This window comes from Vombatus ursinus, unplaced genomic scaffold (genome assembly GCF_900497805.2).
Source record: "Vombatus ursinus unplaced genomic scaffold, bare-nosed wombat genome assembly UNPS02014775.1, whole genome shotgun sequence".
Lineage (NCBI taxonomy): Eukaryota > Metazoa > Chordata > Mammalia > Diprotodontia > Vombatidae > Vombatus > Vombatus ursinus.
This window is the reverse complement of record NW_020954553.1, coordinates 14,209,945-14,237,831: the sequence shown is the minus strand read 5'-3', so window position 1 is coordinate 14,237,831 and position 27,887 is coordinate 14,209,945. Positions and strand designations below refer to the sequence as shown.

At 38.9% G+C, this 27,887-nt stretch overlaps 1 protein-coding gene across 1 annotated transcript in view; it reads right to left on the bottom strand.

Moving 5' to 3' along the window:
* Window positions 1-18,730, bottom strand: part of CLSPN (claspin) — a 37,798-nt gene extending 19,068 nt beyond the window's left edge. Inside the window, exons 1-6 of the mRNA XM_027864742.1 lie at window positions 18,585-18,730; window positions 6,961-7,090; window positions 4,997-5,475; window positions 3,715-3,876; window positions 1,887-1,964; window positions 1,603-1,675 (exon numbers count right to left, since the gene is read on the bottom strand). Coding sequence (XP_027720543.1) covers window positions 1,603-1,675; window positions 1,887-1,964; window positions 3,715-3,876; window positions 4,997-5,475; window positions 6,961-7,090; window positions 18,585-18,608 — 946 coding nt within the window. The 5' untranslated portion in view covers window positions 18,609-18,730. The remainder of the gene's footprint in view (window positions 1-1,602; window positions 1,676-1,886; window positions 1,965-3,714; window positions 3,877-4,996; window positions 5,476-6,960; window positions 7,091-18,584) is intronic.
* Between the last annotated feature and the right edge of the window lie 9,157 nt (window positions 18,731-27,887).

Sequence of the window (27,887 nt, the reverse complement as noted above, 5' to 3'; positions counted from 1 at the left end):
GGAAATTTTTTCCTATACTGAGATTAAAATCTGCCTCCTGTAATGCCAACACAAGGGTCTCTGGAGCTAGGCAGCCTGATTGCTCTTCTATTGCACTAGACAAACCCTTCAGATACTGAAAGATGATGATTATGTGTCCCCTTATCCAGGTTAAAAATTCACATTTCTGTAACTATTCCTCACTGGACAAGTATCCTGGTCGCATGCTACTGGGTACTCTCCAGCTTGTCCATCTTTCTCCTAAAATGTAATATTCAGAACTGAACCTAAAATGTGAACGGACCAAGGCTGGGTACTGAGGGACCACCCCTCCCTGGTTCTGAAAACTAACATTAATACAGCCTAAGACCACATTAGCTTTTTTTGGCCAAATCATATTGAACTCACAAAAAGACCCAAGTCTTTTCTATTTGACCTGCTATTAAGCCATGTCTCCTCTACCCCAGGTTTCTGCAGCTGGATTTTCGAATGCTGAGTACTTTTATCCCTATTACATTTAATATTGTTGGATTTGGTCATTGTTTCTGCCTTTTAAAATCCTTAGGAATTCCAATTCTATTATCTAATGCAGGAGCTCACGGATTTTTTTTTTTTTGCTCAAGGTATAATATTATTCTTTGCGGCAAGAAATCACACATGCATGTGAGACTTGCACATGCACATAAGAATGCAAGTGTAAAGTTAGAAAATACAAGTGTAAAGTTAAAACACTTTGTGGGAGATGGCACATTGGATTATAAGATCACACTCCATTCAGTTTGTGGCACACCTAGAGCACCACCCTGACTTGCCCTTCAAGAACCACTGATCCCAATGAGTTCTAGAATTATATGAAGTTAAAGCTAGAAGATCACAGTATTCAACTCTTTTATTTTATAAGTGAGGAAACTGATGCTCAAAGAGCTTAAATGACTCGGTCAGGGCACAGAGCAAGTGAGTAGCAATGTTAAGACAAGCACTAATTTCCTGATTCCCAGTCCAGTGTTCCTTCCTCTACACAGAGGCAACAAGGTATGGTGCTGAGGATTAGATCTGAGACTCAGGTGACCTAAGTTTCATACGCACGTGTTTACGCTTATTGCGTGACCATGGGCAAGTCATAGCTTTGTGAAGCAATGGCATACATCAGAAAGAACACTAGATTAACATTTAGGAGAAAGATCTGGATTTGAATTCTAGCTCTTACTGGCTATGTAACCTTAGGCAAATCACTTCAATTCCCTCCGCCTCGGTTTTCTCCTCCATAAGAAGCAATGTGATAATAAGTCATATTTGCCAGTAAGGGGAGTGGGGCATCCTTGTAAATATTACTTGTACTCTCTACCTCACAAGGTTGTTTTGAGTGAGCAAAGTGCTTGGCAAACCTTAAGGTGCTAAATAAATGTGAGTTATATAAATTACTGTACTCTTCCTCCCAGCTTCATGCCATCCACAAACTTAATAGGTGCCAACAAGTTACTGATAAAAATAAAAATACTGAGCAGATAGTATAAACTAAGTTTAGACCTAAGAATGTCAGAAACATCCCTTGAGCCAAAACTGATCTCCTTACAAAGACATCACTTGTGTTTTCCACAAAGTGCAATGCATTAATAACATTACCTCGAATAAGGCGTTGGGTCTCACTATGTAGTCTTTTTATAGCTTCCTTACTTAGCTTGGCCGCCTTCCTCTCCTTAAAGAGAAAAGAAACCTATGTTGGTGCTTTGCATAAAGATGGATGTTTCATCCTGAAAGAGGCTTTTCTTTCCAAGGAAACAAGGAGGAAAGGGAATGGGGGAGCAGGACTATTATAAGACTCAGTACAGAACAAACATGAGGAGGGAGAAATGAACAACTCAATGGGAAGAAATCAAAGGGAACACGGCTTCTGAGCATTACTTCACCTTTCTTATCATTCCGTGTGACAGCTCCTTTTCATCTTCAAATGAACAGCCCCCACTTTCCAAAGACAGCTCCTTTTTCTAAAAGACAAGACAGCAAAGTAATCATCTAAAAGAGAAAATCTAACATGACGCAGGGAAAAGAGCCCCGGCCTGAGTGTCAGGAGGCCTCGGCTCTAGGCCCAGCTCAAGCACAGACTCATCATTCAACCTCTGACATATCAGATTCCTCCTCTGGTTGCCTCCTCTGTAAAATGAGGTGGCCAGACCAGGTAAGTGAAGGAAACTAGGTAGTACAGTAATTAGAGCACCAGGCTTCAAGTCAGAAAGACCTGAGTTCAAATCTACCAGACACTCACTGGGCAAGTGGCTGAACCTCAGTTTGCCTCAATTTCCTTACCTGTAAAATGGGAATGATGACAGCATCTGCCTCTCAGAGCTATTGTGAGGATCAAATAAGACAACAATTGTAAAGTGTTTAGCATAGTGCCTGGCACAAAGTAGGCTCTATATCAATGTTAGTTATTGCCAGCTACCAGATGGTCTCTGAGAGCCCTTCCAGGTCCTATGTGCCGTAGTTCTTTTCCATAACGAAAGAGATCAAACGTCTAAGCAGGCGAAGAAGACACGCTTCTTACCAGAAAGTTTTGAGCACAGATTTGTTTTGTGAACCCAGGCAGATCGGACACTGTATTCAGACTGAACTAATTATTTAATAGGTATAAAATCCTCAAAGAATGTCAAGTTGCTTGGATCCCACACATTCATAAGAATGCTCAGAAAATAAATTTGATGCCTTGAACAGGGCTTACAATATAATAAGCATTCAACAGCAGTTCCCTAAAGCACCCCCTCTCCTCCAAATGCCTCTTATGCTTCCAAGGAAATCAGAAAAACCTCTGTAGCAGGCAATATGGTGAAGTACATAGAGTACTTGACTTGGAGTCAGAAGATTTGGATTCAAATCCATCTTCTGATTCTATGAGCTCTGTAACCATGGGCAAGTCTGTTTCTTTATCTACAAAATGGAGATAATAATATATGTAGTACCCACCTCCTACGTCACAGAGTTGGTGTGAGGCCCAAATGAGGTAATGTACTGGAAAAGGCTTCACAAACAGTAAGGCCCATATATGAGAAGCTAAGTGACTTGCCCAAGGTTGCAGGGCTAGTATGTGTCACAAGGTGGAATCCAAGTGTCCTCAACTCCAAGACTGATTCTTGTCTACCATGCCATACATGTCAGTAATCACCACTAGTGTGTCTGCTTCAGGGGGCTCAGGGAAGAGCTGGTCTTACTGCCATTTCCTCAGAGTTCTCTGAGAGTTGTCCCCTCTTGACCTTACCTGTGTGCTTGGGTATCTGTAGTCTATGTTTTTGTTAGGAGAAAAAAAAAAAACCTAAACAAACCCAAATCTGTTCCATCCAGGGCTGTGAGCTTCACACCCCTGGCTGGAATTCAACACCACCTTTCCACTGCTTCCTACTAGAGTATGTGTGATTTACAAACCAAATTGGGGAAAACATCCTAATGACCATCCCGTTCCCATGGGAGAATTTGAACATTTTTACAGAATCTGAAGCAACACTTGCTATCAGTCAGTCCTAATATGGCAATACTACCTCAGCTCCAGTTTCCCGACGGGTTAGCATGTCTGTCACCTGTACAACAGTTTCCAAAATTAACAACTGCTGAAAAACCTAAATCAATCAGCACATGATTTTCTTAAGTTAAAAAAAAAATCTTTATCAACATCCAACTCTAAGCTAAGGAGGGAAAACAAAGGCTGGGAATGATGGGAAGGCCTGGTTCTATTAACCCTTTACTCGCCTTGTGCTTTTTGATTTTGCCTTTCACAGAAGCTCGTATTGATTCTAATGATTCTTCATCTTCCGGTGGCGGATCATTTTCTTCCTCCAATCCAGTCTCAAAAAGGTCACTGTCCCCAAGAAGACAGCCACTATCATTGAACAGTTGTTTGGTTTCACCGTCCTGTGTGACATTACAAAAAAACTAAATGAAACAAAAGCAAAAACAAAACCCATGTTCTGCTCATTCTTCAATTTAACATTATCTATTGTTTATTCATTTAAGATTCATGCCTCCACCTACCTCTGAAAAGGATTTTGAGGTGATCACGTTGATATTCTGAAAACGGACAACAACTCTGATTCTGCCAGAGTGAAGAATTATTTCAATTGGTTCACAACATATACCTACCCCCGACACGGAAAGCTCTATCTGCAAACAACTGCCCAAAATTTACTTAGAAATTAGTGAGGGCTTTTAGAGAACTGAATCATCTGTATTGAGTGCTTACTTTTAAAACTGATTAAGGATGAATTTTGACTAAGCAAACAAGATCACTAATTGCTGGAAGCATGCTAATTCACATGAGAAGTATAAAAAAATCCTCCTCTTTCATTTCAAACTTAACTTGTGCTCTTCAATCCAAACACTAATTGTCTATTATATTAATTGTTCATATTTACACAGCACTTGAGAGTTTACAAAACCTTTCCTTAAAATATCATGTGATATAAGAATTATTATCCCCCATTTTGCATATAGGGAAACTGAGGTCCTGAAAGGTGACACAATTTGCCCAGTGGTACAGCAAGGACTAGGGCAGCTGGGTGGTACAATATAGAATGTTGGGCCTGGAGTCAGGAAGACTTCTCTTCCTGAGTTCAAATCCAACCTCAGACACTTATTAGTTTACGTGACCCTGGACAAGTCACTTAACCCTGTTTGCCTCAGTTTCCTCATTTGTAAAATGAGCTGGGGAAGGAAACGGCAAATCACTCCAGTATCTTTGCCAAGAAAACCCCAAATGGGGTCACGAAGAGTCAGACACGACTGAAAAACTACTGAACAATAACAACAAGAGCCAGGACTAGAACCCAGGTCCTGTGATTCCAAGTCCAGTGCCTTTTTCACTATTCCATCTGTCTTTTCACATTGTGCTAGGTCATGAAGGGGAAAGATATACAGAACATATAGTCCCTGTCTTTAAGCAGTGAAAAATAAAATACGGAGATAGGTCATTAAAATACAAATTGAATATATTAAACACACCCTAGAAATATCTGGATGGCCTTTAAAAAAATACCTCATTTTTATTTTCCTTTTTTTTCAGACGACTAATCACTTCCATCTTTTTGGCTTCTTTCTCAAGCCTCCTCTGTGATCTCCCTTTTGTTTTCCCTCCAGCATCTTCTTTAACCCGAGTATGTTCTTTAAACCTTTTCCTGGCACCTGCTGGTGAAGTCAAAGACTTCGGGGATTGGGAACCCAGATCCGAGGTACTTTCAGCCAAAGGAGCCATCACCCGGCTGTCAAAGTTCTTCTGATACGGTGGCTCCCCAACGTCACTCTCATCACTGTCCTTCAGAGCCTGGTAAATCTTTCGGGCTTTTCCTTTTTTCCTTGCATATATGTTTTCTTTATTCTCCTCACTTTCTACCTCTGTGTTGCCATTGTCAGCTTTCTTAGGAAGGACCTCTCTGTCATCTTCTTCACTGTCACTGTCCTGCAGGAGGAACTTGTTATGTTTCAATTTCTTACTCACAAAGATCTCTTCATCTGAGTCTGGAATAAACGAAAGATGAAAGACTGTTACTCGGTCACTTGGACTTGTCCCCATCCCCCCTAGCAATGTTCATCTGCAGAAGTGGATGGTTAGGATGTGTCAGAGATTTATTTCAGCTTGTGAAATCTTGCAACTACCAGTAAAGGTTTATTTTAGCACAGCAAATCGAGCCTTATCCACATTATGAAAACATTTTCCTGAACCTAACATAGCTTTCACATATTGAGGAATGTAATTATCCACACTTTAACAGCTCAGTGTAGAAAACATTTCTAATCTGTATGAAATTTTACAATTCTGACACTGTAGCTGGAATGAGTTCATCCAAATATGTTTTGTAAATCATGGAATTTTAGAGCTGGAAGGGACTTTAGAGATCATCTAGTGCAACCCCCTCATTTATATAGAAGAGGAAACAGCAGCCCAGAGAGGGGAAGGGACTTGCCCAAGATTACATGAGGTAGTGGTAAGGCTGGGACTAGAATTTAGGCCTCCTGATGCCCAGCAATCTAATCCAATCTCTAGATTCCCAGAAACCTATACATACCCGTCCAATCAAGCAAAATGTATATGGACATCCTCCAAATGCAATTTCACATCTAATGTCAAGTCAACTCAATTCAATTAAATAAACATTTATCAAGTTCACACTATTGTGCTCATTACTAGGGATGCAAATACAAAAATGAAACAGCTCCTACCCTCAATGAGCTCATGCTCTTCTGGAGGGATACAGAACGCACTGAGAGATTTTGGTACAATTTGAGGATTGAAAGCACTAACAACTGGTAGGAACAGGAGAGACACGGCAAAGAAGGAGCTCCCCTGAGCTGAGTCTTAAAAAAAGACAAGGATTCTGATGGGCTGAGAGGAGGAAAGAAGGAATTACAGGCACAGAGGGCAAAGAGCTTAGGTGAATACACGGAGGCAGGAGGCAGACTGATGAGTTCAATGCACATCCAGCAGTCCAGTTTAGCTAGAAGAAAGATGTGACACAAGCTTGGAAAGGTAAGCTCAAGTCAAGTTGTGCAGAACATTAAATGCCTGCTTGAGCAATCTGTATTTTAGCCTAGAGGCAACAGGAAACCAGTAAAGGTTTGGGTCAAACCCTATGCCTTTATTAAGACTATTTTAGCATCTATGTAGAGAATAAATAGGTGAGATTAGAAACAGAAGGATCAATTAGGGGACTACACAGTAGTCCAGAAAAAAGAGGGCTGGAACTAGGGTAGTTGCAGTATGACTAAGAAGACATATTTAAGAAAAGATGGGCAAGTTGAGGCAACTAATAGGAGGTGGGAAGAGGGCAGTGATGGGGACGAATCTAAGATGACTCTGAAGACAGGAAGCTGGGTAACTGGGAAGATGGTGGTGTCCTCGGCAAAAAAAAAAAAAAAAAAAAAAAAGAGAGAACCCTATCCACGCACCAAGTGAGCTCTGGAGGTTTTACCTGTGAAAACAAGGGATCGGACAATATCACAAACCTCTTTCAATCAGGGGTGTGCCTTTTGTGTTGGAATGGCCCGGAGATCCTGTTTCACAGCTGCTCTGCCCACTGTCTGAATCAGTTTCTTCCTTTGTGTTCAGTTTGGGATCTTCAACATCGAGGTGAAGCTAGAAAATTGGAGTAAATTTTTAATTAACTTGTTAGCCAAGCAGCTCTCCTGACAATGTGATAGATGACAAATACCTACTTGGGTATTGTTGTAATGCTGAATTTACAGTTAACTGTTAGTAAATTGTTCGAGGAAAAAAAAAAGTTTAGGACCATCATATTGGGTTAAGATAGCAACAATGAAAGTCACAATATGGTAGAATAAAAAGGACATCAAGTAATAGAGACCAAAATGTATGGCTAGAAATACAAAACATTTCCCTAAGGCAACATAAAAACCAAGCCCCACTCAGTTTTACTTGTCCATAGGCACTGATGACTGGACAAAATAACCAGTTCTCTGCCTGGAAGGCAGCTCACCAGTTCTGTTCACCTGTGCTCATTTTTTTTGTTTTGTAGGACTGGTCAAGTCCTGGCCATCAGACCACTCGTGAACTTCATATTTCTCAAAACCCTGCTACCTATATCCTTTCACCAGCATCAATATAAGATGAGCCTTGGGGTCTGTCTGTGAATGATCACAAACCCTTATGATTACCTATGAATTTATCAGACTGACTTCAAAGGTCCATGTATTGACTTCTTGGTTTTCTGTTGTGTAGATGCTCTCTACTCTTCTTTCAGTTTAAGTCTTTCCAAGCTTCTGTATATTCTTCATACTCATTTCTCAAAGCATGGTAATATTCTACAACAATCATATAACGCAGTTTAACCATTCCCCAATCAACCAGCAATTATTTTGTCTCCAGTTTTTTACTACCACAAAAAGGGCTGCTATAAATATTTTGGTGTATGTTGGGTCTTTCTGTCTTTGATCTGAGCAATAAGGCAGCACAGTAGATAGTGCACAGAACTTAGACTCAGGAAGACCCAAGTTCAAATCTTTCTCCAGGAACTACCTAGTTGTGTGACCCTGGGCAAGTCATTTAGCAATCATAACTATTCATGTGAAGGAGATGTCATCAGTCATAAATGGAAGACAGCAGAACGAATTAGAAATCAGATTCGAACAGTATGTTATTTACAGGAAACACTCTTGAAACAAAGATACACACAGAGTTAAAATCAGGGGCTGGAGCAGAATCTATCACTTGTCAGATCTCAGAAAAAACAAAAACAAAAATAGACCTAATTAAAAAAGATAGGCAGGAAAACTACATTTTGCTAAAAGGTGATGATGAATTAGTATCAATACTGAACTGCACCAAATAGTATAACAGCTACATTCTTAAAAGAAAAGTTAAATGAGTTACAGGAAGAAATAGACACTAAAACTCTAATAGTGAGGAGACTTCAATTTACCCCTTCTCAAACCTAGATAAATTTTATAACCAAAAAACAAACGAAAGTTAAAAGCCTGAAGAGAATTTTAGAAAAGTTAGATATGACAGATCTCTGGAGAATATCAAATAGGAATAGAAAAGAGTATACCTATTTCTCAGCTATACATGGTACCTTTAAAAAAGTTGACCATGTATTGGGGTATAAAAACATCACAAACAAAAGCTGAAAAACAAAAATACTCAACACATATTTTGCCAACCATAATGCAATAAAAATTAGATTCAATGAAGAGCCTTTGAATCAAAAGTTAAAAATTAATTGGAAATGAAATAACTTAAGCCTAAAGAATGAGTGGGTCATAGAAACAAGCAATAATTTTATTAGATAATGACAACAGTGAGATAACATACCAAAATTTGTGGGATGTAGCCAACACTACCAGAAAAAAAAGATCAATGAATTGACCATGGAAGGAGATACAAATATATAAATATATACATACATATATGACATTATCTCTGTCCTCATGAAGTTCATAATCCAGTAAGAGAAATAAGATATATATACATGTAATACAAATTATGTAGTATAGTGGAAAGTGTGTTGGTTTTATAGTCCGAAATTGTGTTTGAATCTTAGCTCTGCTATTTATTACATGTGTTATCTTCAGACTACCACTTGACCTTCCTGGGCTTATTATCCCTCCATTTTATTCTCTTATACTTTTCCTTCTCTTTTTTCCCTATTCCCTCTTTAAGAGTATGCATTGCTTCTGACTAATACTTCCCTTGATCTACCCTCCCTAGTAATCCTCCCTTTTCTTTTACCTTCTTTCCCTCTTAGGTAAGCTGAGTTTCAGTATTCAACTGTGTGTGCTTGTATTTTCTTTCTTCCTTTAAACAGTTCAAAAGAGAATGACATTGGAGTCTCATCTGTTCACTCCTACTGCTTTCTCTTTGTTGTATAAACTTCTCTTTGCACACCCCATTTATGTGAAATAATTTCTCCCATTCTTCCTTTCCCTTCCTTCCTCTCCCAGTGCATTCTTCTTCCCCACTCTTTCCATTCCTCTTTTGAGATCATCCAAACATAACAGAATCACACCCAGGCCCTCTATCTAATAAAGATATCCTCCTATCATCTCTGATGATGATAAAGTTCTGAGAGGCTACATGTATCACCTCCCCACATAAGAATGTAAATACTTTAACCTTGTGATTTTTCATTCATTACCTTTTTTTATGCTTCTTTTGACTGCTATGTTTGTACGTCCAATTTTCTACTCAGCTCTAGTCTTTTCATCAGGAATGCTTAGAAGTCCTCTATTTCATTAAAAGATACATTTTTCCCCCTATAGATTTAAAGTTAATTTTCCTGGGTAGATTATCCCAATGTTCCACTTCATTTTAGTTAGGGCCAATGCACTCATTTTGGACTTCTTTGGCTTCTCCAACATGCCCCCAGTAAAATCATCACTGTGAAATGTCATCATCTTGCAAGATCTAATCAGCCTAGTTACTCATGCTTCATCAGTATCCTCTGGCCCTCTAATTGGAAGGTGGAGCCACAAACTCCTTCATTTAAGGAGAGGGGACAGGACAGACCTCTCACAAATCTCCTCCTTTCCCACCTGGCTGCACTCATTTTGGAATTCTTCAGCTTCACCACCATGCCCCTGTGCTGGATACCCCACCTCCTCTACTTTCCAGCTTTCATTTGTGTGTTGTCTCCTCATGTTAGATTGTGAGCTCTTTTAGGACGAGGACTATCTTTTTTATGTTTGTGTCTACAAATGCTTAGCACGATGCCTGGAATATAGTAGGCATTTAATGTTTATTGACTAAATGACTACTGGTTGCAAACCCATTTCCTTTACTTTCCAGAATATTGTTCTAAGATCTGCATTCCTTTAAAGGGACAGCTGCTAAATCTTGTGTGATCCTAACTGTGGCTCCTTGGTACTCGAATTCTTTCTGGATGCTTACAGTATTTTTTTTCCCCTTAACCTAGGAGCTCTGGATTTTGGCTATAATATTTCTGGGAATTTTCATTTGGGTGTTCCTTTCTTTCAGTAGGTGACTGGTGGACTAACTTAATCTCTACTTTACCCTCTGGTTCTAAGATATCTGGGCAATTTTCTTCTAGGAATTCATGAAATGAGATGTCCAGGCTCTTACTACTATTGCTGTTCATAGCTTTCAGGTACTCCAATAATTCTTAAATTTGTTCTCCTCAATCTGTTTTCCAGATCAATTGTTTTCCTATGAAATACGTCACATTTTATTCTTTTTTTCCAGTCTTTTGACTCTGTTTTGCTATTTCTTGATATCTCATGGAGTCATCAGCTTCAATTTGGCTAAATCTAATTTTCAAGGAATTATTTTCTTCAGTAACATTTTGTACCTCTTTTCCCAAGCTATTAATTCTCTTTTCATATATTTCTTTCCTGGCTCTTGCTTCTTTGCCATTTTTTCCTCTATTGCTCTCATGTGGATTCTTTTTTTGGGGGGGGGGCAACCAGGGTTAAGTGACTTACCCAGGATCACACAGCTAGTAAATGTCTGAGGCCAGATTTGAACTCAGGTCCTCCTGACTCCAGGGCCATGCTGTATCCACTGAGTCACCTAGCTGTTCTATCATGTGGATTCTAAAATCATTTTTTTAATTTTTGGGGGGGAAAAAAAATTCTTCCAAGAATTTTAATTGAACTTGTGTCCAAGCTGCATTTTTCTTTGTGGCTTTGCTTGCAGATTTTTTTTTTCTAGTCAACTTCTTTTTCTGGGTTTGTGTCTTGAGCTTGGTGTCTCCATAATAGCTCTTTATGGTCAGGTTCTTTTGTTGTTGTTTGCTCAGTTTTTCAGTCTAATTGACTTAGGATTTTGTGTTAGCGCTAGGCCCTGAATACTTCTGGCCTGAGCTTCTGTCCTCTTACATCTTTCTGGTGCTGGGAGCTCATAAACTCTTAGTGCTCTGAATGTAGTGTGATCAGAAGGATAGAAGATGAGGTTCCTGTTCACTGGCCTCCTAGTCTGAGTTTTGTAATTTCTTGACCCAGGTTGGGGTCTGTTGACTTGGGCATGGTTGGGAGTTTTAGTAGACTGCTATTGAATTCAGCCACTATTATGAGCTCATTGAGTTTTGCAGGTTCAGAGCAATTTAACTATATGTTTCCCTTAGGTCTGGGACGCTACACTCTGTTTCTGAAATCAAAGCCATACTGCAATCATGTGCTTCCCAGAACTTGTTCCTTACTCAATAGGCAGCTAGGACCAATGCTCAAGATTGCTCCCCTGCACTATGAATCTATTACCTGGAACTGGATAGTGGGCTACAGAACGGCCAGATGGCACACATTCCTATATCCACAGCTTGTTGAGGAATCCCCTGGGATCTCTTTCTGCCCCATGTTTCCTTACATGGTGCCCTGTTTCATTCTCTACACATACTCTTGACCAGCCCTGTCTCCAGTGCCTGCAGATCTCTTCTCTAATGCACCCAAGGTTAGAAAAAAGTCACTTACCGTGACTTTTTCTTGGTTTTCTTGATGAGGATTTGGTACAGAACATTTTCTAGATCTCTGTCAAGGAGATGTGATGGATGAGCTAGACTCCAATGCTTCCTCTCACTCTACTATTGTGACTCCACCTCTCACTGGTAACTTTGGAGAAAGCAATTTCATTATTGATGACAAGAATGCCACAAATTTAAGTAGCTAAGTGAGGCAATGAATAAGAGGTCTGGATTTGGAATCAGGAAAACCTGAGTTTTCTTCTTCTGACACTTACTACTATGTGACCCTAGACAAATCACATCCTCTCTAGCCTCAGTTTCCTCGCCTGTAAGATTGGGATAACAACCTCACCTACCATCCCAGGGATGCTGGGAAGATCAAATAAGAGAACATATTTATAGCACTTTGCAAAGCTTAAAGTGCTGTATAAGTGCTAGATATTGTTATTTAAACCGGCAAACATTTATTGAGTGTCTACTATGTGTGAGGCAGTGTGCAAAGCATCCTGTCCCATTAGCATTCTGTGGACACTACTTAAACTGATGATAGTATCCACAACTTACTATTTAGGCACGCTGTTAACTAAGACCTAAAAGGCTACCTGACTAAGAATAAGAATTTCGGGGCCCTTATCTGCCACAAATAAGCTGTATGACTCAATCTAACTGACTTCACTACTCAATATCAGTTTTCTCTTCTATTAAATAAGAGTACTGGACACAAGTAAGCCATCCTTCAGAAGAAATTTTGTGTCTATGATAATTCATATTAACAAAATAAAAGTGATCAAGGAACTGACCATGCAGTTAAAAAAAGATTAGAAAATGAAAAAATTGGCAAACCTAAAACAAGTACAAAAGAAGCCACTTGGGAAAATTAAAGGATAGAGAAACCTGAGAATAGAAAAATTAGGGTAATGATAGTTTTATTTAAGAGTTAGTTTTTTGATAAGGCTAATAAAATTGATAAATGATTAGCTAACCAGACCAAGAAAGAGAATAAATCAAATCACTAAAAATAAAAAACAAACAAGGTGAATTTACAACAGAGAGGTAATAAAAAAATTTCATTAGAAATTATTCTATGTGATTATGTGTCAGAAAAACTAAGTCAAAAGAAATCATGTATCCAAAAATATGAAATACCCACACAAAACAAAAAATAGAAATATTAAATCATCCAATCTTAGAAAAAAGAAATCAAGCAAGCCATAAATGAACTGCTAAAGAAAAATCCTGAGTCCAGATGGATTTACAAATGAACTCTATCAAACATTTAAAAAGCAATTAGTACCTATGCTATTCTCAAAATAGACAGCAGGAACTGTACCAAACTCCTCTTATGAGACAAAAATGGTCCTGCTACCCAAACCAGGTGGGAAAAAAGGCAGAGAAAGTGAATTAAATAGCAATCTCACTAATGGATACTGATGCAGATTGCAAATAAAATCCTCACAAGATGCCAATGGCAACATATGCAGAAAATAATTCACTATGACCACCTGGACTTGAATCAGGGTAGCAAGTATAATTCAGCATTTGGAAAACATTTAGCATAATCAACCATATAAACTAATAAAAACCATATTTTCATTGAATAAAAGGCCTTTGACAAAATACAGTATTCTTTTATGTTAAAAACCCTAAAAAAGCATAGAAAGGGAAGGGCCCCTCCTATGATCAAGAATAAATATTAAATTTAAAATCATGAAGAGGTATTTTTTTTTTGCAATGGAGAAACTCTAGAAGCTTTCCCAGTACAAAGCTGGGTAAAACAAGGATAGTCTCCTCAAAACTATTTCATATAGTTTTAGAAATGCTAGTTATAGCAACAAATTAAGAGAACAAAATTAAAGCTAATATAATTGTAATATCAACAAAACAAAGTCAAATTATCCTCATTTGCAGATGATACAATAGTGCACCTACAAAAGGCCAGAGAGCTACAGCAAACAATACCTGAGACAATTAACAGTTTTTGCAATATAGCAAAATACAAAATATATTTTTTAAAAAATCATTAGTATCTCTATACAGTACCAATAAAAATCAAGGGAAAATTCCATTAAAGATACAAACCCAACAAAATATCTGAGCTAATCTACAAAACACATGCAAGATTTCTATCAACACAACTACAAATATAAAACACTCTTTACAAAAATAAAGGGAGATTTAAATAATTAAAAAGATATTCAGTGTTCATGAATGATCTATGCCACTAGAATAAAAATGATATTACCTAAATTAATTTACATATTTAATGCTATACCAAATTACTAAGGGAATAGCTTATAGAACTAGGCAAATTAATAATAAAATCCACTTGAAAGACCAAAAAGTCTGGCATAAAAATGGAAATGAGAAAAAGTATGAATAAAGAAGGCATATAATTACTAGATCCCAGACTATATTATAAAGCAGTAGTCATTAAAACTATTTGACACTGGTTTAAAAAAAAAACACTGAAAAGTAGATCAGTAGAACATACTAGACAATCAAGTAACAGAAGCAACTGAAAACAGTAGCTCAGTATTTGATAAACCCAAGGAAATAAATTTCTATGAAAAGAATTCCCTTTCTGACAAGAATTCTTGGGAAAACAGTTTGACAAAAATTAAGTTTAGACTAATTTCTTGGACCAAATACTACAAAAGCTCAAAATGGATATTCAATATAAATGTGAAAGGTCACACTATAGAAAATAAAATTTAAAAATGAAATCAAGTACCTTTCATACTGTGACTAGAGGAAGAACTCAACTAAATAAGGGATAAAGGAGATCATAAAAGATAAAATGGACAACTTTCACTGCTTAAAATTAAAAGGTTTTTAGGGCAGCTAGGTGGCACAGTGGATAGAGCACCAGCCTTGGATTCAAATCACACCTCAGACTCTTAACACTTACTAGCTGTGTGACCCTGGGCAAGTCACTTAACCCCGTTGCCTAGCCAAAAAAAAAAAAAAAGGTTTTTGTACAAATAAAATCAATGAAGATAGAATAAGAAAAAAAAAGTATTTACAGCAAATATCACTTAAAAAAAAGGTCTGAAATCCAATATATAGAAGTAACTGACACAAACATCTAATTATTATTAAATTTCCTAATAGGTCAAACAATATGAACAATTTTCAAATGACGAATCATAGACTTTGACTACATGAAAATAGCCTCCTGCTAATAGTGTGAAGAAATACAAATTAAAACAACTCTGAGGTTTTAGCTCTTACAAGGCAAAAATGGCAAAGATGATAAAAGATCAAAATAGTCAGCGTTGGAGGGATGGTAGGAAGACAGGCACACTGATGAAGACCTGGGAAGTGGTCCAACCACTCTGGATACCATCATCATCATCTTCTTCTTCCTCTTCCTCATTATCATTGCTAGCATTTATATAATGCTTACCATGTACCAGGCACTGTGCTAAATGCTTTACAAATATCTCATTTGATCCTCCCAACAATCCTGGGAGGTAGGTACTATTATTATTCCAATTTTACAGCTGAGAAAACTGAGGCAGACAGAGCAGAGGTTAATTGACTTACCCAAGGTCACTTTAGTGTCTGAGGTCAGATTTGAACTAAGTTCTTCCTGATTCTCAAGCCATGCATTGTATCCACTGTGCCACCTAGCCGCCTATTTGGAGTTATGCAAGAAAAGGGACTGAAATGTCTCTCCGTTTGAACCAGCTTTCCCAAATACTCGGCACCCACCCCAGTGGAATCAAAGATGAAAACAAAGAATCAACATATACCAAAATATTCATGGCAGCACTCTGTCGTCGCAAGGAACTAGAAACAAAATGGGTACCTATCTCTTAGAAATGGTTGAAAAACCTAAGGTATATGTAAGTAATGGAATATTATTGTTCAATACAAAATGGTTAAATTAGAAGCATGGAAAGATCTTTACAAACTGACAGTGCAAAATAAAAACTAAGGAAAATATGCACATAATATATATACATTTACAACAATGTAAATTAAAAGATCACAAAAAATCACTGAAAAGTCAAAGACAATCCAACAGAGCTAATATACAAATATACCTCCAGCTCATGGCAGAAAGGTAAGGAACAAGTAGGACAGAATATTGCAGACGTTACCAGATGGGATCACTTTATTGGGTGTTTTTGCTTATTTTCCTTTTTACAAGGGAGGGGTAAACTGACTAGCATAAAAACCAAAGATTGATAATAGGTACTCTTCTAAAAAGAAGAAAGGACAACATTAGACTAGACTCACAGGTAGGGAACCTTGGGCCTCATTCTGAGCCTATTGGATAACCAACACAAAATCCTTTCAGAATGCTGGTTAGATGGAGCTCACCCCCTACTTTCTAGAAGCAACTAGATACTAAGCATAATTTTATATTTATATTTTAATATATTTTACATATGCTTATGTACATGTTTTCCCCAACAGAATGAAGTTCCCTGAAGCCAGGAACTGTTTTCTTTTTCTCTTTCCATCCATAGTACCTAGTACAGTGCTGTTACATAGCAGGCACTTAATAATGCTTATTTGATTCAGTCAGATCCTGAAATAATTAGAGCAAAGATCAAAGTAATTAAAAAAAAGGATAAAGATGAGTAAATACTATATGGATTTACAACAATTCCAACCCAACATATTTAATAAGTTGTTAGCTCTGAAAGAAAAAATGAAAAACAGAACTGGTGGTAGATTGCTGGATATGGCACTATGAAAACCCATGTTCAATATCTGCCTTAGACATTTAATAGCTGTGTGATCCTGGGAAAATCACTTTGTGTCTAAAGTTCCCACATCTGTAAAATGGGGGCAGTACCTCACAAGGTTCTTGTGAGGATCAAATGTGTTAATATGTAAAGGGTTTGCAAACCCTAAAGTACTTTAATTGTAGATAAAAATAAAGACATAAACTGATTATCACCATTCTTAGAGAAATTTAATTGATATAAAACAATCACCAATACAATAAAACTAGAAAGCTTACAAACAAAGACGGGAAATACTCAACCTCTTTGCCAAGCAGAGACATGGCAGCCAAGTAATACAGGAGCATCTGCAAATTCTTAGGAAAAAGTTCAGATTAGCTCAGAAAACACTGTGAAAGCCTTAGAGAAAAGGAGCCTATAGAAATCCTGATGCGAGACTCAAAAAAATTCTAAAAGCATTTTACAAAACAAGGAGGGAAACAAACATACATAAAATGAAACATATCTGCCAGCATTTTTTACAGAAATATATTCTCACAATCAATTACAATGGAACCACCATAAATGAACTCTAACTCAGTACCAGATGTGCTGGTACTGAGATGTAGATGGCACTCAGGAAAATGAAGTTCTTAATAACAGCTGTACTCACATCAATAAAATAAATAATGAAAGCTACACAATTTTAAAGATAATCTGGAGAAGATATTCAATATATCTCAAGTAAAAGATTCCTTAAAAAAACTGAAAGATTGCAAATGGTATAGATTCAAAAGAACTCAACCAAGAAGACATTAGCAACTACTAAACTATATACCTAATTTCTCAACCCTACAGAATCTTTGATATAGCCACACTTTTTTTTGTGATAGCAAAGAACCGAAAAACAAAGTAGACTGAACAAAATGAAATACTGCTACTGAGACAGTTAGTTGGCCGAATGGATAGAGGGCTGGGTCCGGAGTCAGGAAGACCTGAGTTCAAATGCAACCTCAGATACTTAAGAGCTATGTGAACCTGGGCAAGTCACTTAACCTCTCTGCTTCAGTTTCCTCAACCGTAAAACATGGGATAATAACAGCATCTATCTTCCAGTTGTGAGGATCAACTGAGATAATATTTGTAACAAGATTTGGCCAACAGAAAAGATAATTTAATAGGGATATCTGAAGGCTGTCACATGGAAGAAGGATCAGGTTTGTCTTGCTTAATTGGGGGATAGAACTAAAAGAAATGAGTAGAATTTGGAAAGAGGCAGATTCGATCTCTGTAAAACGGGGGAAAAAACCCCAAACTTTTTAATTAAAGCTATCCAAAACCAGAATGGACTGCCTTGGACTGCTCATATAGAAGTTGGATAACCATTTTTCAGGGAGGTTATAGAGGGGACTCTAGCTCAGGTAAGGTTTGACCTAGTTATTGTCTACCTGTAGCTCTGATATTCCACGTCTTTGCCACGCAGCTGCAAAGAACTAATCACTTAATCTCCTTACGCTTCATTTTCTCATGAAAGGGTTGGACTAGATGACCTTTGAGACTCCATCCAGCTTTAAATCTATGAACCATGTGATCCTATACGGCCTTGCTATTTTCAACAAAACAAAATGTTATCATAGGACTGATTGATAATTAGAAGGGACTTCAGAGAGCATCTCCTCTCTTTTTGCAAAGGAGACTTTAGTCTTGAGCAAAGGTCACACAACTAAGAAGTATCAAAACTGGATTTCCAACCTACGTTCTCTGACTCCGAATCCACGATTTACTTAACCCCGTTTACCTCCTCTCGCACCCCAAAGCCGCAGCACCTCTTAACCCCGGTATTCCTAAGGGACCAACATGGAAACTAACCCCGTCTCAGCCACCGGCGTCCATCAATTCCAGCCAGGAGCCGTAGTCCCTCGAAGCCGCGGGGTATGCTGGGATTTGTAGTTCCCCATCCTCTGCCACCACCACCACCCCCTACCCCGCCTGAGAAAGGTACCCCGGTGTCCCCACTCACCTCAGCCGCCACCTCGCCTGCCATGGTCTTCGATGCACGAGAGCTTCTCCCTGGAAGAACTAGAAGCGCCGCCGCCGAGGCTAGCGCCGTTCCCTCAGACCCTGGGCCAGACGCCGGCCCCTACTTCCTCACCCCAGCGGCCTCAACTCCCGCCACTGCCTTTCGAGCTTTCGCGCTCAGTCAGGGCTGAGGCCCCACCTCTACCGTTTCCGACCAATCCCCGCAGCACTCCTGCTGACGTCACGGAGATCCCACCTCCCACTTGGCGCCGCCGAGGGCTTGCTCGGGTTTAGCGGGAGGTGCTTGGCGCGCACTTGTCTCCCCGCCCTTTGCAGGCGAGTCGCTGGGGGCGCTCTCCCGGAGCGGTCCTGGGGCCCCGGGTCTCTGGGTGCCTGTTGTCAGGCGTGATGACCTTTGACTTTTCCCAGGCTTGGGACTGCGCCTGCCTAAATTTGGCCTGGTGGCTAGAGTCCTTGAGGCGGTGGGCGTGGTACTACCGGCACCTCCCGCCCAGCCGTGGGCACTGAGGTAGTTTCTGCTCTGCCCCAGGCTTCTGTGGGGCCTTTCCTGGATGGAGGGCCATCTCTGTAAGGGCCTAACCCCTCTCTGAGTTAGAGCCAACTTTTGAGGGTTGCCTGGGTTAGGGCCAACTTTGTGGGGCTCCCTGGGTTAGGGCTAACTTTGTGGGGCCCCCTGGCTTAGAGCCAACTTTTGGGGGTTGCCTGGGTTAGGGCTAACTTTGTGGAGTTCCCTGGGTTAGGGCCAACTTTCTGAGGCTCTCTAGGTTTAGGGCCAACTTTGTGGGGCTCCCTGAGCCTAGGGCCCAAATGCTGGGAATCCCTGGATCACTGGGTTTAAGGCCCACTTTATGGGTTTTACTGTGTCTGTCTGAGTCCTGCTCTGTGGGGTCTCCCCTGGTCTAGGTTCTCTGTGGGGTCTTCCTGAGTCCTCTCTATGGAATGCTCTCTCTTTGGGGACTTCAGTTTTCCTGGGTTTAAGGCTCTCTTTATTACCTAGGGCCCTCTCTTTGGAGGCTCTGAGTCTAAGCCTGATTTGTGGAGACTTCTTCCATCTAGAATCAAGCTCTTTGGGATCTCCCTGGACCTAGGGCCAATATAAAACTCTTAGACCCATTAATCTTTTAACTTTATGGTCTTCAAAGAACAGAAGTTGTCATTTTTCAGTCGTGTCTGACTCTTTGTTGACTCCATTTGGAGCTTTCTTGGCAATGATACTGGAGTGTTTTGCCATTTTCTTCTCCAGCTCATTTTACAAATGAGGAAACTGAGGCAAACAGGGTTAAGTGACTTGTCCAGGGTCACACAGTGTCTCAGGCCATATTTGAATCTTCCTGACTCCAGGTCCCACACTCCAGCTTCCCCAAAGGATAAAAAGGTTCTGGTCAAACCACCTCTTTTTACCTTGCACCCACATTACTATCACCAAAAGCTATACCTTTTATGTGGTAAGTGGTGTGACCACCTCGCATATAGCATGGGAGAAGTGTGAAAGCCTCTGTCTTTTTAGATTTAGAATCAGAGAACCAGAATTTAGATCCCAGCTTTGCTACTTTGTTCCTGGGTGACCTTGGGAAAGTCTCTTTCCCTCTCTTGGCCTTAGTTTCTTCTTCAGAATAATTGTAGAGGAGGGGAGAGGAAATCTATAAGGACATAGTAGAATTCTTACAAAATGCAATCATTGTTTTGGATATTTTCGATTGTTAATTTTTGTTATTAAGAGAGAGTTTGATCTGGAGCAGGGGAGGGCTTTGTGGTTGGTTTTTTTTTTCTCTTCCAGAGATGACTGTAATGTAAAGACAAAATTCACTAATGAAACCTATTTAAAAATGATTAATTATAAGGTGAGTGTTGGACTAGATGACCTTTCAGTTCTAAATCCTATGATTTATTCAGGGTTAATATGAAATATAGAAGCTGCCTCTACTCCTCCACGACTCCCTGAATTTGAAGTGTGGAAGCTTCAGACAACCTCAGTGATTCAGGAAGAGGAACTGCTTTTATGAGAAGGGTAAAATATGATTCTCTGCTCAGAAACCTTGCAAAGCTAAGCAGTGAAGTGTTGGATTTTTTTCTTTCATCCCTAGAGAAGTACTGCCACCCTGTGGTGTACTGATCCTCCTGAAATACCTCTTAGGATTTTTAGCAGTCATGTCAGTCAGTGACTCTGTAAATGCGTTTTCTATTCACAATTTCAGCCAACATCAAGTCAACAAGCATAATTAAGCATCTATTACGTACCAGTTCTATGCACTGAGATTATAAAGGCAAAAACAAGCCAACATTGAGAATGCATTGCTTAGACCTCCTTTTTTGAAAGAACTCAATATCCATCTCCTGCCTTTCTTTACTGACACAAGCCATTCCCCCTGGCCTGAAATGAACTCCTTCCTCATTTCCACTTCTTAGAATCTTTATCTTAGTTCAGGCTAAGTTCAGATACTGCCTTATTCCTTCATTCACATATTTTTATTATATATGGGGTAGCACCAAACTAGGAATTAGAAGACCTGAATAGGAGACATTCCAAGAGATGTGATGAGAAATAAAATGAACACATTTATTTGGCAGCTTAGTGTATTAGAAGCAGAACTAGATTTAGAGTCAGAGGACTTGGGTTTGAAATCTGACACTATAATTTATTAAATTTGTGACAAGGGGCACGGGGCCTTAGTTTACTCATCTGTAAAATGAAGGGATTGGAATAGATAATTTCCAAAAGTTCCTTCCAGCTTTAATTTTTTTAAATAAATTTTTATTGGCATTTTCTATTTCTTGTATTGCTACAATTTCCCATGTATCCCTCCCCTGCCTCCCTGCTCCCAAAGAGCCATCCCATATGACAAGTAGTATTTTTTTAGATAGGAAAAAAGGTAGCATAATTGATAAATACATTAAAAAGGTCTGAAAACATGTGGACCTCCCACCTCCATGAAAGGATAGGTTTGGAGTGTCATCTCTCTTCATTTGAGTCCTTCTTAATCTTTATAATTTTGTTGCATTTACTTTTTGGTCATTGTTCTTTCTATTTACATTGTTGTAATTACTGTGTATGTTGTTTTCTTGCCTCTGCTCAGTTCATTCTGTATCAGTTTATGTAAGATCTTTCCATGCTTCTTTTTTCCCTCACATACACCATTTCTTATAGCACAGTAATATTCAGTTACCTTCATGCACTACAATTTGTTTAGCCATTTCCCAGTTGACGGGCATCTGCTTTGTTTTCAATTCTTAGCTATTACAAAAAGTGATGCTATAAATATTTTGGAGTATATGGGGAGTTTTTTCCTATCAGTGACTTCCTTAGGGTCACTTTATTTGCATAATTCTCAATTGCTTTCTGAAATGGTTGTACCATTTCACAGTTCCACCCATAATGTATTAATATGCCAATCATACAGCAACCCCTCCAACTTTGACTGTTGCCATTTTTTGTCATTTTTGCCAGTTTGCAGAGTATGACATGAAACCTCAGGGTTGTTGGGTTTGCATTTTTTTTTTTTATTATTAGTGATTTGGAGCATTCTTTCATGTGATTGTGAATACTTTGTAGTTCTTTTGGAAACTGTTCATATTCTCTGACCATTTATCTATTGGGAAATGGCTATTAGTCTTATATGTATTTGTTAATTATTTACTTATCTAAGATACCAAACTCTTATAAAAAAATTTGATACAAATATTTTTTTCTAATTTGACCACTTCCCTTATTCTAGTTGCATTAATGTTGTCTGAGCATAAGCTTTTCCATTCAGTGTTCTCTTTTACTGCAAACACGGTATTATGTTCCTTCAATTACTTTAATCTTTTTTTTTTTAAGGTGAGCCTGTTCCCACTGGCTCTTTTCCCCTCTGGTCTCCTCTTCTCATTTGATACCTCTCTCCCTTTAGGATTTTATTTGTTAGTTCCTTTTTCTCTCTTTCTTTTATCTGGTTATATATTTCTTTTCCCACTTTTTTCCTCTCAGTCAAATAGTCTTCCTCCTCTACTCCAAGTCAGCTAATTCTATTACTTAGTTTCTAAATTTCATTTTTATACCCTTTTCCAAAAAGGATTTCTCTTACTCTCTTCCATATCCCTCTTTTTGTTTATTCTAGACCCTCATTCTCTGATTCACAACACCTATAATTATTTGCTCTTTTTTCTCTGTATTCTGCAGTCAAAGCTTCTAAAGTATCCATCCCAGGATCTCCCTTCTACGTGCTTTCTGCTACTGCCTTCATAGCAGTTTCCCCAAGGATTTCCCTTTTCAATTGTACCTTACTCCTAGAACACTACTATTTATTGCAGGTATCAGAAAGGACATTGCCCGGTGATAGGACCTCTCACCCAACCTGTCCCTGATTATGCAGGTCATTATTGACCTATACCTTCTGTTGATATTTTTTCTGCATTTGCCTGGAAATCTCCTGGTGTCCCCACAGTCTCCCACTCCTCCAAATGCCACTTGCTCCCTGGAGTTCCAGCTTCCTCCCTCCCAGGACAAGTAGACTTTTCAAATGCCAAATCCCCCAAGTATCATCCAGTGAAAGGTCCTCATCTCCCTTCCCCAAACATCTCTCTTCACCCATAGGAGCATTCATCAGTGGAACCCTTTCTCATTTCCAAAGTAAGTCCTCCTTCCTTTCCACCCCTCCTCCTTCAGTCTTCCCACTCCTCTGTAGGCTCTTCTCTTTCTGAGACCACAGAGGTCACCTTCCCCTCATTGCTAGCCCTTGATTTGACCCGAGTGCATCACTTGCTTCTTGATATCTCCCTGCTCTTCTCCTACCTTTTCATGTACCTTCCCATGTTGTAATGTAGTTCCACAAAAGAAGTATTCCTCTGTACACAATGTTGCTAAGTTCTATCCATAATACCATCTATCTGCCCCTTCACTGTTAACCTCTACCAGATTTCTGCCTTCACCCCTGTCTCCTTGTGTACGTTTATTAGAACATTCTTTCACTCCTGCAATTCTGTTGTTTGGGGTGTTTGAGAGGCAAATCTCTTCCATTCTGATTTTCTTTCTACAAATTTTTCTAACTCTTCTTTATTATTGAATGTCCAGGTTTTTTTGTCCTCTATGATTAAGTTCAGATTTGCAGGATAGGTTACTCTGGGCTACATTCTGAGCTCCATTGCTCTTCAGAACACATCCATTCCCTCCTCCTTTTTCTGGTGGGTACAGAACAGTCTTGCTTTGTTCTAATGTCCTTTCCTTTGTATTTGAAGACCTTCTAATGATTTGCAGATTCTGTTGTTTCTGAGGTGATTTATTAAATTTAACTACTATGCGTCTTGGAGTTTGCAACCTTGAGTTTTTTGTTTGTTTCTGGAAGCAATCTGTAAATTCTTTTAACTGGAATTTCATTTTCTGTGTTTAGAAGTTCTGAGTAGTTCTCTTCCATTATTTCCTTCATTATAGTGTTAAGGTTTTTTGTCCCGTCATGTTCTTCTGGGAGATCTATAATCCTTAGGTTGTATCTATGTGACCTGTCTTCGAGTTCGATATGTTTTGCTTGCATAGTGAGCATGTTTTCTTTTACTATTATTGTTTTTTGTTTCTCTTCTTCTAAGTTGTCCTTCATTTTTATGTATTTGCAGTCCCAATCTATCATTCTCACTTTTGTTTCTTTGATGAGGCTTGCCATTGCAGATTCAAGTTTTTCTATTCTGTTCATTATTTTTGCTGTGCAGGACATAAATTCTCTCATAATTCTTATTTTTCTTTTAAACCACTGAGGAATAGACAGGGTCCTGTGTCTCATCAAGTGTTGGCTCATTTTCCTTTAATTTGCAATATTTATTTATAGATGCCTGGACTCATTTACTGGATCTGGAGGCCATATTTCCTTCTTCGGTCACCGTTTTTCCTATTGATTTATCTGTTTATGTTCAAGGTCTATGAGCTTTCTTTTTCCTGAAATCTTTGGTGCTTTCAGTCTCCACGCCCATCCCACCCCTCCCCCACCCAATCTCCCTTATCACTCACTTTCTGATTTCCTCCCCTCTGATTATGTTTTCCTTGGGTGCTGCATCCCAAGGATGGAATCTCAACCTTCTCCCACACTGGGCACTTCATAGTTCACCAGCATAGTTCTTTTCGTCAAGCAACTTTAGGGTGGTCACAACTGACCTCCGCTGGATACTGTGCTCTTTCCCTCAGGCTTAGTGGAGTGCTGCATAGCCCCCCACATGCATGGTATCCTGTCCTGATGACCTGTCTTGTTCCCTCTGTTCCTTCATTCTCTAGCCAGCACTAGCTGGAGCAGACTTTTTTGCTTCTGAAGGCAAAGCTGGCTGTCAAGCCCTGGGCAAACTTCCGTAGTCTAGAACTGAGAACTCTGTGGCACTGGAAAGAGGATGGGAGAAATGACATGCAATGAAGGATTTTGTTGCAAGCCTGTGTCATATCCTTTGGCCTGCTAGCATGATCTTGCTGCTGGTAGCACAGGAGGTAGGGGAGATCGGACAGAATGGGCTCAGGGTCAGTGAGCATCAGTTCCTGGGGATTGAGAATTTTTTCTTTACCTGCTTTTGAGTTCTGGATATTGTAGACCATGGAAAAAGCTGAGGTTTGAGAGGTCATGGAGAGTAGAGAAAATGTCTAGTCTGCCATCTTGTTGGTCACTTGTAAGACCCAATAGCTCTTTTCAACTTTAATTCTGCTACCTTTGAGGCAATTCATTGGGTAGTTTATTTCCATTCATTTAAACGTTGACAGTGTTGTAGACAAAAAAAATAATACTGCATTTGCCCAAAAGCACCATAAGGAATCTAAAATGTTTATAAATATTGGGCGAATAAACTAAAGTGTAAGGGTTTTATGGAGTATCCAATAATTCTTTGCTTTTGAAAGAAACTTTTAGTCATATGATGCTATTACATTCCAGATTTCCTAGCAAAATAACTGCTTGTCCTCTAAAAGAACATCCAAAGCTGTAAAACATAGGCCAACACACTCTTTCCCCCTCAGCACTCATGTATGTGGTTTAACTGTCTCTGTCTTTTTGTTTGTACTCTGTATTCCTTACTAAGTTGGAAACACCTTGAAGAAAGGGATCATGATTTCCATTTTTTGTGACACCCTACTTCTCAAATGCTGTACGCAGTGTTCTCATAGATTTAGAATGATAAAAGTAAAATTCACTAATCTTACCTTCCCTAGTAACAGACGTCAGAGGCATGCACTACCACACTCACTATAGCGTGATTTTCTAAATACAGGCTACAAGGATGCAGAAGGAACAGGCTTTTATAGAAAACTAATTTTCCAAATAAAAAATAAGTGGCAATTCAAAAGATATACATTGAGAATATTTTCCACTAGTAGTAGATGTATCTAATTGTCCTTTTGCAGTTGAAGTTAATTGAATCTTAAAATAATATGATAATGTGTATAATGCAATTTTTTTATATTAACAATATTCCCTATTTTCTAGCTATGAAAAAAATCTTCCTAGATTTTTAATATCTTTCATAATGTCCACTATCATTACATACACTTTCATAACTTCACTGTCATTGATGGTAAATTTGTTTTGAAATTATTTACTCATCTTGTCTGTTCTCTGTCCAGTTTTATACTTAAATGTCCGAAGATTGACTTTGCTCAGTTGGCTTTTTCACTGAGATTTCTTTAAACTGCTCTGCTTTTCTTTCTGGGTTGTTGAATGCTACTAGAGGAAGTCAGGCAATTGTGCCTGCCAGGTCCACTACAAATCCATGTTAAATAATCTCATCTAGATTTTTGATGCTGCTAATTGTCTTTCCCACACTCCCTACAGTGACTGCCCTAAACCTTCTCCTCTGACCTCAAGCCCTGAATTTCCTAAATTCATAATTCACTGAGAAGATTGAGATCATTAATTGTGAGCTTTCTTGTCTCCCTGCACACCTTTCTGTGTCATCAGCGATCTATTCACTTGCACCAGTTTCAGGGGATGAAGTGGCTCATTTTGGTAAGATTTAACATCTCAGTATGTACCCTTGATCCATTCCTCTGCCATTGCCTCTGGGAATTTGACCCATGAATGCATCTTTGTATCACTGGCCCCCATCACAATATCTTGTACATAGTAGGTAACTAATAAATATTTGAGAATTTAAGTAGAATTGAAGAAGAAATTCAGTAGAGAGAAATTTAGACTTATACTTAAATCAAAAAACAAATTTAGAAATAAAGGATAGAGAAGTTGTGGTTAGATATCAATTTGTGGCTAGATATCGAAGTGATCTAGGGGTTTTAATGGACCGTAAGCTAAAATTGAATTAATAGGGCAAAATGGCAACATAAAAAAGTGACTATGGTCTTAGGATTTATTATTAAGAGGTTTATTATCCAGAATTAAGGAGTTAGTCATCCTGTTGTTTGCTACACTGGTGAGACTACATCTAGCACATATGTTCAATTTTAAATGATATTTTAGGAAGGACATTGATAAGCCAGAGAGAATCCAAAGGAGAGCATCCACTGTCCTAAAGTTTATGATAGAGAAGAAAACTGGAAATAGTTTGATATGCACTCTAAGTTTTGGGAAAGCAGATTTCATTGGGTCAAGAGAAAAAAATAAGTAGGATCCCATGGGCTGAAGTTATGTTGTTATTGTTCTTTTTTCTTCCGTTCCTCTTCTTGCCCAGTCCTCATCTTCTCTAGCTTCTTGCTGGAGGAACCAACAAGAAGAAATTCTATTCTGGGTCTGAGTCACTAACAGGGAGGAACAGGTTGTTGGCACAGAAATGATGGGAACCTTGAGATGAAATGACCGTTCTGATAGAGAAAGAGAGAAGAATTAGGCTTAATCTAATTTTAAAAAAGCAGATTTTAGAAAGGTCAGAGGGAACATGGGAGTAAACTATTTCTACAGAAGTTATCTCAAGAGCAATGGAAGAGGCTATAAAGGTCCTTCAAAGAGTAATCTGCATAGGGTCCCTCACCTTTACTACCCATCCCCTTCTCAGATCCTGGCAGTTTGGCCTCTGATTCTACCACACTAATGAAACTTTTACCAGTGGTCTCCTTATTTCTAAATTTGATGGCCCTTTCTCAATTCTCATCCTACTTGACTCTCTATCACTTCTGACTCTGTTGATAACCTCACTTCCTTGATGCTCTTTCTTCCTTTACTTTCCATGACATTCCTCATTCTCCCCTGCCTGTCTATTCATTTTCAGTCTTCTCTGCTAGATCATAATCCATTCACCACCCCTAAGAGTGGGTGTCCAACAAGTTCTGTCCTGGGCTACCTTCTCTGTGCTATGTTTATACTCTTTTCCTTGATGAACTCATCTGCTTCTTTGAGCT